Source organism: Anneissia japonica, unplaced genomic scaffold (genome assembly GCF_011630105.1).
Source record: "Anneissia japonica isolate Jap-2015-1 unplaced genomic scaffold, ASM1163010v1 scaffold287714_len2871179_cov188, whole genome shotgun sequence".
NCBI lineage: Eukaryota > Metazoa > Echinodermata > Crinoidea > Comatulida > Comatulidae > Anneissia > Anneissia japonica.
Genome location: NW_022755542.1, coordinates 1160340 through 1171935, shown reverse-complemented (window position 1 = coordinate 1171935; position 11596 = coordinate 1160340). Strand labels below are relative to the sequence as shown.

General features: G+C 34.9%; 1 protein-coding gene across 1 annotated transcript; it reads right to left on the bottom strand.

The window, feature by feature from the left end:
* Positions 1-387: 387 nt before the first annotated feature.
* LOC117123648 lies at positions 388-10571 on the bottom strand. Its single transcript, XM_033269648.1, has 8 exons — positions 9695-10571; positions 6815-8887; positions 6411-6544; positions 5620-5636; positions 4668-4813; positions 3947-4101; positions 3299-3440; positions 388-1844 (listed from the first exon to the last, which is right to left on the bottom strand). The coding sequence occupies exons 1-8, from the start codon at positions 10326-10328 to the stop codon at positions 1612-1614; spliced, it is 3534 nt and encodes a 1177-aa protein (XP_033125539.1). The 5' UTR covers positions 10329-10571; the 3' UTR covers positions 388-1611.
* Between the last annotated feature and the right edge of the window lie 1025 nt (positions 10572-11596).

The window sequence follows — 11596 nt, the reverse complement described above, 5'->3', positions numbered from 1 at the left end:
TGGCCGAAAACGTTTGTGAATTTTCTGTATTAAATTTGGCAAATATATACCTTGTTCCTGAGTTTTATTTGATATATATCTACACTTTGCCAAGCAGCTACTCCTGATTTTCCTATATATATACAAAGGTTTGATAAAGGTTTTTAGCTTAACAGGCTACAGGGTAGCCTACGATGTTCCATCATGTCCTTATTAAACACTGTATATGTACCTTTGATGATATAGGCCAATACTATAATTATTTTTTCAACAGTGTTGAGAGCAGTTAGCGAACCGAACCTTGATCTCTTATCTGTTCTTTTCGTAAAGCACATTTGTAGTTCAGGCATTAAGCATTAAGTAAATTTATTCAAACTAAGTTATAGTCAATGACTTTATATGTATATATATATATATATATATATATATATATATATATATATAATCAAATGTCTGTGCTTTTCTATATATACTGTTTATTTCATTCTTATTTCAAACTCATTATTTCTAGTAAAATGCATGCAGGTTGGAATACATATTACATTATGGATGAATGACTTAAATATTGATTTAATGTAATGGTTTCTGACATGTAATGCAGTTCCATATCCAAGGCTGTAGCCTAGCACATTAATGCCTTAAGTTGCCCATAGCAACATGGTACCTGGATAAAATTATCTTCCCTGAACACTTCACCTTGACGAACTAGGCTTTCTTTCTTTTGTTCCTGACTCGCAAGAATCCATTTTTCTTTGGTGTATATCAAGGTAGTACTGTAGCAGACCTGATGTTGGTGTCAATGATGACGAAAAGTGGCCAAAATTTATAACATTTTTAATCATTATTTGTAAGCTACGTTATGCTTGCATCAATGACTATAATATGAGCCAACTACGCAGCACTTCAAAAATGTGAGCTAAGGTTTCTAACACATGGCTTGGAGAGAATTGTCAGCATATGGTTCAAACCAGGGGTGAATTCCCCCTTTTGGAAAGTCAAAAAAAAAGAAAGAAAAAGAAATTATTGATTCTGTAGAACTAAATGACAAGATTTTGATGGTCATTCCGATTGATAAAGGTCGCATGAGTATTAACAAAAATAGTACAAAATAAAATATATTCATGTTCATGTAATTTTAAAACTTCTTGTGACCATTATTGTTATGACAGTTATGACAAATGCATACCTAAATTTCTATGTATTCTACATAAAAAAAATTATATAACAATAATTACCAATGTGTTTCAGCATTGTGAATAAACCTATAGATTGCAGCAATTCAATTAAAAAAATTCAATACTTTCTACTATTATACTGACTACAACAAATTAAGTAATATTAAAATTAAATTCATAATACTGTATTACAGAATTGTTTCCCTTCAAATCTCTACATTGATTTAATAGGCAAAAATATATATTTTATTAAGTAGATGTGATTATATTGTATAGCTAAAATGTTATATACCTTTAAATAAATAATGTTTTCCTTTTCCCATTTCATGGCCACCCAACATTATTTAATTTTGCATTTTTGGCCAATCGTTCAAGTTGGTGGGACCTGCCCCAGAGTGTGTTTTGGTCACTCTTGCGAAGAAAAAGGAAAAGAAAATTGGGCCTCCTCATATAAAATTTAGTTCTTACAGTTTTTCCCACTTGTAACAAAAAAATCAATCTTTGGAGTGGTAGATTTCCTTTTAGTTGCTATTGTAGCAGCATCCTTCATCCAGGAGTCAAAGATGTTGCTCATCTTCTTCCTTGATGCTTCCGTGGCAACATTCACGGTTGGCTGAATCTTGATAGGTTTTATGAATCTTACAAATCGCTCCAGTTCATCATAGCTACTATGTTCACTGTACGGTATTCCTACGTAACAAGCAAGGAAGGATAAAGTTAAAGCAAATAATGTAAACAGTGGTGGATCCAATACAACTTGGTCCTGGCTTACAAAAGGCATGCTAACCTACCTAGGCACAGGTTGGAAGATCAGACAAACTAGGCATAGCCCAACTAGTTTTCAATTAAATAAATAATACACACTATGTTTTGGTTCCCCGTCATAAAAATTTATGTACGAAAGTGCGTTCTTCAGGCCTATCAGTTCATCGATCCATGGAAGAAAGACTACATATCTAACTACTCAATGTTGTTGGAATGTAATAATATATTGCCTGTCTTTGACTTTTTTTCCTCTATGAAAGGCCTAAAGAATGAGAAAAAATTACCTGTCCTTCTTTCAAGAGGGGGAAAACCTTGAATTTTGAAGAACTTAAAGGTCATTAAAAGACTCCTCAAAAGTCGGGAAAGCTCATTTCCGGCCATCTAGCAATCACAATTTTCACGGGGAAAGAGCCCCCACACCCCCGTTCATTTTGGGGTTTTTTGGAAACATTTTAAAACCCCTTCTTTTAAATCCTGGATCTGCACCTGAATATTAGTTCAACTTTAAAAAATGGAGATATGCGACTCAGAGCCATAGATAGAAAGAGTTGCAACATTGAGAATTTAGAAGCCATTCTGTGTCCAACGCGATCCACGTTCTCTGTTCAATGCGATCCACGTTCTAATTATAATTTCTATGTAATTACATGTAATTCACATTTACTTATCAAGCGCGCGTGAACACGCGCAAGTATTCTAATTCTAAAGATAAATTCTAATCACGCTTTTGATATTAAATAGTTATTAAGTAACAACATCAAAAACGCAATTAAACATGTGAAAATACTATGTAATATACCTAACACGTATACATTTGTATGTGTTCTTCGGGAAGATTTGGACACAAAAATGGACGGTGTGTACCACGTGACTTTCGCAAACCGAGGAGCGGAATGTCGCAACTCTTTGTATATATGGCTCTGATGCGACTGAAATGCTAGCGCCCCCTACAATCAAGAGAGGGAAAAAACCTTCAATTGCGGCTCTGCACTGAGCGTACGATAAACAAGCATATGATGTATTGGTACGCTCTTAAAAATGTCTTTACTGTACTAGAGATATGAACAACCAACACACAAACAAATCAAATCTCTTTTATAAAGTGGGCCTATCTACATGTTAGTGGGTGGATTAACCTATGTTAAATGTTCTCCAGCACAAAGTACAAAGTATGAATTCTTGTTATATATGTTGTTGTGGTTTTTGGTTTAAGAATAAAAAAGTATATTTCTCATGGACTTAATAACAATATAGCATCAGTTAAGTACTTATGTCTGGAAATAATAGTTTAACACAAAATGGTATTTATTTACTATTTATTACAATATTTAATGATAAAATAACAAAATACAATATAAAATGGAAATTGTTGCACTCACCATAGATATAACTTTGACCACTGACTGACGGCTTAATGTCCAATAGTCCAGCACCCTTCTTGCTGTAAGTCCATCCTGTAGGCTTGATGCCAATTACTTGATTGTATTGCCGTGGAAACTGGTTCATATATTCTTTCAATTTCTGTGTCATACAAAGAAATTAGAAAACTTTCATAATTACATTTATGCTTTTTTTGGCCAGGGGAAAAGGATATGCAATAATGAATCAGACATAATTTCAAACATTACCACCCTTCTTTAGTGAAACCACAAAATAAATTCCGCCTTCCAATTCGAGACCAAGTTAGAAGGTTGGCTAAGTGTTAACAGATTGAAGATGGCTATTTAGTTCTTTGAAAAGTTGCACCAAATTAGAGGGGTCACGAATTTGAGGGTGCACTGTAGAAGGTTTTTAATGGAGAAAGTATAGTAAAAAACAAACTCAACTCTCTAACTAAACCTAGTTCTTATTCACAGGGATTCACAACTACTACCTTGCATGTATGATGTGCAGAGAAGGCCAACACCTTACAACGTCAATCAAGAACGAGGATTCTTATTGAACACAAATCCAGAAACTTTTAATCTATTTTGGCTGCCCCACACATTGATAAATATTAATATTTGAAAACAATCGCTCATACATACCGTGTGGGTGATATAGGACATTGGTAGAACATGAAGTCTTGTTAATTGCTTGGAACTTGTTAAGAACTTATTTAGGTTTTTATCTTCTAAGCATTTCAAAGTTGTTTCCTTCTCTTTTGTGATACACACTTTACACCTAAGAGCCTCCGCAATTGCTGTCAAATAATACCAATTATTCAAGGTAATACAATATTGAAAAAAAAATGTATGTTCCCATCAAGGTTTGAACCCAAGACCCTCTGAGTACCATTTGGATCCTCTACCAACTGAGCCAAGTGGTATACCCCCTTGGATGAACTATTAGGAAATTTTATACATACAGTAAAACATCATCATCAACCAATTATTACCGTAAAAAAAGTCTTATTGCGCATGTTTTACAAAGTGATAATGTATATTTTTCTTAATAAAATCAAGTTTTTTGCATTTATTTATTAATAGTATAATCTTTTCTTCCATTTCTGGTATAATAATCACTATTAATGTAATAAACCTAACAAGAACAACGAACGTTGGATTGAGCGCACATGGTACCAAGGGGCACGTAAAATGGACGTTTTACTGTAATAGTTTATTAAAAAATGTAGTAATGTTATGTAGACTGGATACTAATAATTTTTTTTGTCTACAATTAAATTTCCTATTTCACTGATTTTGTCTTCGCTGTTACGGAGCTAAAGTGCAGATATTTTCCTAACCAAAGCAAAATTGAATGTCTTACCAAGGAAAATCTTCTCTTTTCCAATTGTATATGTTCCACATACAATTAAAGTCCTTTCATTGGTTTCAACATGCTTTCTAGAAATAGTAACAGCATACTCTATGGCATCTTCTTGGCTTGGAAATATATGCTCAGGGCTGCAATACCTAAAGAAGAAAAAAAAATTATGATTACAATTTAGACATCTGAATGAGCAGTGTGTTTGTGCATACGTACCTACAGTATTCTGGGATTTTGATGGGTATGTGTATGCAGCATGTGTATTAACGGTAGGAGAATAACCTGTAACTCGCATCATTGTGCTGAATTGTGCATGGGCATAGTGTGTGACTACCTAGTGGCCATAAAGAGGCGCTTATTGTATTACATGTTCACATCATTCCATAACGACAGGGGCTGAAATGAACCATAGCATCAGGGTAACCCATACTCTTGAAAGATGCAATGGGTTCTTTAAGGTGCACACGAGCCAGATGTGTACACTGGACCTTCATTTTAAGTCCTTATCCAAGAAGACTTTGTTTTACCAACCAAACCCTGGATAAGGGGTGGCTGGAACCAAGCGATGATGTTAAAGCTGTAGTTAGCGGCACCCCTACATTACCGCTCGGTCACTCGACTCGTAGGTGAGGCATGCATGCACGTGCCTAAAGTTTGTGTGTATAGTACATAAAGCAAGTGTGCACGTGCATCCAGCATTATACGTATGTCACAGTGGCGGATCAAGGAATTCAGAATAGAGGGGCCCAGGGAGGAACATTCACATATAGAGGGTGTACACCACCTCAGCACCCACCATGGTCGGGGCTGAGGCAGTTTTTCTTTTTATTATGATTGTAGCACCTAGATGATCAGAAACGGTACTCTCAGACTTAAATTTGAATATAATTTTCTTTTTTTCTCCATTTTAAAAAATAATTTTTTTAAGATTTAGAATCTACTACTGTCATACAATGTTCCATTAAACAACTAGAATTACAATATAAAATAATAAATCAACAACACTACTTGGTAAAGATAAAGGTAGGAGACTAACCCATCGGGAAAAACCCATGAAACAGCAAACGGCCACATAATGCAAAACTATTTAAAATTAAAACGGAACAGTAGAGAAAATCCGATCAGAATGACAAAATAAACTAAATATATATATATATCTTGGTATCTTTATTCACATCAAAATAAATATATACATATAATGATTCATTGTAGATGAGAAACTGGATTGCGAAACTAAGTTGTTAAAATGTTCAACCATTAATATAAAAATTACAACCTGACCTACACAAAAGTCAATTATCACAGGAAAATACAAATAGAAATTGATTACTTTCACGAGAATAATATATGAAATGGTCAAATAATGAAAAAAGCTCAATTAACATCAATAAGTAGGCCTACAATATCACATCAAAAAGTTAAAAAAATTACGTAAAACAAATCAGGAAATGCAGATGCAAGGTACTGTACACACAGGCCCACATGTAGGCCTATATATTTTGTACCACCCAAAACCACACGCATGCAACACCACCCACCAATCCACCCCACTCCAAGTCAAACACACAGAGCTATGCTCTGCTCATTGTAAACTGTTGCCACGGTGCCACAAAACAACAGCCATTGGTAGATTAATGCAAGTTATGAGTGACGTCATGTGCATACTTCTGACCCAACATATCGAGCAAACATTCTGGGTACAATGTGTTAGAATGTGCCTTATTTCTAATAAGTGATTCTTACCTTGCTACAGTAAATTGGTTCTTGAAAATTTTTGGTTAGGCCACCATAGTGATCATAATGAAAATGGCTTAAAAAGTATGCCTTGGTTCCAGGGATACTCCCATAGGAAAATGCATCAACAACAATTGCTGTTTCTTAAAAGTAAACAAAGGTGAGAAGGTGAAAACAATGGCAAATTTGTATTTAATAAAACATTAATTAAAAAAAACCCAACAAAGTAGTAAATAAAGATTTGATGAAACACTCTTTCAATTTGACTCTTTTAGGTCACAAGTCATGAAATTGTTCAAACAAAGACTCAACAGTATACTTTATAATTGTTCTTTTCTATTCCACCTCCCCTTCCCTCTTTCCTGCTGCCTGTCTCGGTTTGTGAATATATTTTGATTTGAATAAATACATACCTGGCATCTTCTTGTAGAATGGACATTGTCTATTAGATCTCCACATTGCACCACTTCTATTTTTAGATTTCCATTTATAGTTGTGTCTTTGGTTCGTTTTACTTTGAGAGTGTCCTACATTGGTCGGAAGCTTTTCAAGATTATTTGCAGCTGCACCTGAAGTTCTCCCGCTTTCATTGGAAAATTTTCCTGGCACTGTTTGTGCATTCATATGTGCTGCTTTTATATTTTTAGAAAAGAAATAATTTTTAAATGGTATAAATTGTGATGCTAGCCTGCTAATCACACCAGATGAATCAGTACGTGAGCCTGTAGAGGAATCATCAGAATTCGTTAACGAAGAGACTGCGGTATCAAGATCTGAAGAATAATCTTTTCCTCTGATATCAGTACATGGTACAGGAAAGTCATCAGACCATGGTAAATTTGAATCAGTATCCTGACAATCAAAAAATACATCACTTGAGGATTCACTATGATTTTCATATCTGGTAGTACCAGGATCTGCATCACATATATTTCTGACACTCTCTCTCAAGGATTCAACACTTGAAGAGTATTGGAATTCTTCAGGTTTAACCTCATTCTCTTCAGCATTTGGTTTACAGCTGTTGTCAACCATTTCCTGCTGTGAGACAAATGAAAACATATCCTCTTCACTATTAATCAATTCTTGGTCTTGCACAGTGGTCACTTCTTCAAAATGTCGTTTATTCTTTGGCTGGAGTTCCTTTACATACAAATAGCTGGTTGTTTTGTCAGCAACTAGTGAGATGTCACCATTGTTTACTATTCTTTCAGGATCCTCCAGAATGTCTCTTTCACTGTCACTATAGTTTTCTGTTTTTGGTACTAGTGTGGAGGTTTCCTCTTTATGGTCTTTGAAATCTTCACATTGATCAGATGTAATGCCATCACAAGATAATCCTGCACATTCATTTACCATTCTTTCAGGATCCTCCGAGATATCTCCTTCACAGCCACTACCACAGTCTTCTATTTCAGACAATATTGTGTAATCAAGATCATCATCTTCAACATTTCTATTACTATTTATGTATTTTTCCTCATTTGAGGAAGTGTTTTGATAAACAGGTGAGAAGATTTTTTGTTCGGAATCACTGCCGTTGGTTTCTTTACTCTGGGATGAAACAGTGTTATTGAATACACAATTATATTCACTATCCAAAGTCTTTGCTTTCTTTTTGTAAATTAAAAAGGAAGCTGTTTTCCGAGGGAGAGGAGAAAAAATATCTTCATCACTTTCCATGTCTTCGGGAGAAGCTTTTGTATTAACAACATCCGCACTATTGTCAGAATCCAGGGTGTGACCACTACTATACAGCTGTGTACTACAATCTGATAAAATTGCAGGTGACCAAGAAATGGCCCCATCTTCATAAAAATCATTGCTGTTTTCTACTGGTAAGTTCTTCCCTTTTATTGCCATTCTTGAATGATTTCTTCCAAATTGTGTTTGCACTTCCTCATTAAGTGTAAAAATGTCTTCATCGGTAATATTGCCATTTTTGTTACAAACTGATGAAGAACTTGGTGCAGAACCAAGTAGCATGTCTAATTCATTATTATCCTCAGATTTCTCAATGTCTACACATTTTTCAAACCCATCTTTTTGTTCATCAGTCTTCAGCAAACTGTTAATTGAAGGTTGATCAGGTTTGAAGAAAGATAAAATTGAAGGTTGCTGTGATAAAGAGATCTCTTGTTTTTTAGGGGTTTTTGCTTTACCAGGGCCAACTTCCTTCCTTGGTGTCGACTGATTCGAGCCTCTGTTCTTACGAGTCACCTCTTGACTATACTGCTTCTGGTGTTTACTAGGGGTTCTTTTAGACATATCTTTAGTGCTATGCACTTTCCTGTTGTTTAAGATTCCTGTATCATTTTTACGTGGCCCAAAGAGAGCTTGAATCTTCTCAATGTTTGTTGCTGTTTCTTCTGAGATATACCAATCAATTTGGTCACGACCTGCCCTCAAATTGGCAAGTAAACTGTGAGTGAAGTTTTTGTAATGCCATTTAATTGTTGATTCACAGTCAAGTCCATCTGGGCATTCTATAACAACAAATAAGTAAGATAATTTACTTTCAAATCATGTCAAAAAGAATAATGTGAAAAATTGAAGTATTTTGAAGTATAATTGATGCATATTGGCAATAATTTATTTAGCTTTGGTGTAATCTGTATTATTTGGTCTTTGTTTGTTTGAATAGACTGTACTATTGTGATGCACTGGGTTCCTGAATGATGACCAATTTTATGCCTACCACTGTTTTCCTAAATAATTGAGACTTGGCTTACACTTATAACCGTATAGGAAAGGCGCAATATAAATACCCATTACCAGCACCAGTTTGGAAATTATAAGGAAAAGATAAAAAAAAAAAAAAAAAAAAAAAAAAAAAAATCAGCTCTAAAGCTAAATGTATTTATATGTAGTTTATAAAAAAAAAAAAACATGTAAAATAAAACATATTTACTACAGTTAATAAATATAAAGAGATAAAATATCTCACACATTAAATTTGTGATTAAACATAAAAATAATCCCCAATAACATTAAATATTATTGTTCTTTGATTACAAATTTTAAATATGCTGCATGTTTAAACATTGTAAGTCAATCCACAATGAACATAAACATTTTACATACAGATTATCAAACTTTACAAGAGCAAAATTTGGGATAGTTAAAAAACATATCATTTAATATTCTGTGTTTGCAAGCAAATATAACAATAATATTAATAAAACATAATCAACATTGAACAAGTGCTGAAACTATAAGATATTTCAAACAAAATGTAAGAAAACAATAACTAAATGGGTTAGACAAAATAAATGGGTAAAACTTGTTATCACCTTTGTCAGCTTTACTAACACTCTGAAGACATTCCTCAAGATGCCATCTTGGAGTCTGCACTTTCAAAATGCGAAATGGTAGTTGGCAGTTAGGACAGAAGCCGTCATTTACTTCTTCTTCATTGCTTATCTCTTGCTTACTCCTTTTGGGTTTATCACAGTTTTTACGACTTGGTTTAGGCCTACAGGTATGCCTACTACTATTGTTGTTGTCAGGCCTAGGCCTAGTATCAATAACAGGCCCAGGACTGGCCCTATGTGTATTTTCATCAATATTGATATTATTATTGTTAATATTATCATTATGGCTATGCTGGAGCCTAGCCCTAGGCTTAGGCCTAGAGCGCTTCCTTAAAAAACTAGGATTCCTCAAAGTTAGGCCTAGACCAACTCCTTCTTGAGCAGACGTACAAGAGCTGTTGGATAACCGGTCTTCATCTGTACTACGAGGTGTTCTAGATTTGCACATAGTCCTAGGCCCACGCCTACGACACTCGTTGATCATGGACCGTAGGTCTGGCGAGGTCATCTCGCAGTGTACCGCTGCATTACCTTTTCTACCGCTGTTTCTTGTTGTTGTTTTAGTAGGTGGCTTGTAATCCCAAATATCCTCGTCACTGCTACAACTAGCCATGCCAATGTGTTGACACAAGGTTTATTCTATAAATGTTGTCATGGTAAGCTTTGTACCGTGCATATCTTTTCAAAAATGAAAGAATGTCGCGCCAATTACATTTTAGGAATTCCCGGATTTTAATGTTCGTTCAATGTTCATGTCAATTTATCAATTTCCGCGCAACTTGAATTGTGTCGAGCGGTTCCCTGGGTATTATTGAGGGCGCAATTTATAAATCCCAGATTCTAACTTGACATATGGTGCGCTACCCACCAGTGAATTAAAATTTCAGAGCCGTAAGTGGCGGCCACCGAATAAATAAATAGATAAATAAGTGGCTCTGAAATTGATGCATTTTTAATTTAATTGACCATGTGCCAAAAACCAATCTTATTATTATTACAAGCTTTTTTTCATACTTCTCAAATTATAATAAAGGCACGTGCAGCATACAAGAAATATATGATTGGACCCTTCTAGATTTGGACCCGACACCCTCCAATCCCACTAGATCCAGGGCGGGTCTACTGGGGTTGGAGCCATTCCATCGATGTGAAGATGATAAAATACAAAAAGGTGAAAAAAATCAAATTCGATCCCCGAGAAAAACTTAGAATTTATCAAAAATCTATAGATGATAACATGGATCGCGTATAATATTACAAAGTGCGACAGACTTTATTACAATGTGCGACGATTATTACAGAGTGCGACGCAACATAATACTACTGCAGATGTCATTATATTTTATATATAAATCCTTAGATGGGCACCACAACTGCAGGTGTTGTTATATTTTATATATTAATCCTTAGATGGGCACCACTACTGCAGATGTTGTTATATTTCATATATTAATCCCTAGATGGGCACTGCTACTGCATTAATGGCACCACTACTGCAGGTGTTGTTATATTTTATATATTAATCCTTAGATGGGCACCACTACTGCAGATGTTGTTATATTTTATATATTAATCCTTAGATGGCCACCGCTACTGCATTATGGGCACCACTACTGCAGGTGTTGTTATATTTTATATATTAATCCTTAGATGGGCACCACTATTGAATTTATGGGCACTGCTGCTGCAGGTGTTGTTATATTTTATATATTAAATCCTTAGATGGGCACCGCTACTGCATTAGGACTATGAGCACCACTACTGCAGGTGTTGTTTATTATATATATAAAATCCTTAGATGGGCACCACTACTGCATTATGGGCACCGCTACTGCAGGTGTTGTTATAGTTTATACATTAATCCTTAGATGGGCACCGCTA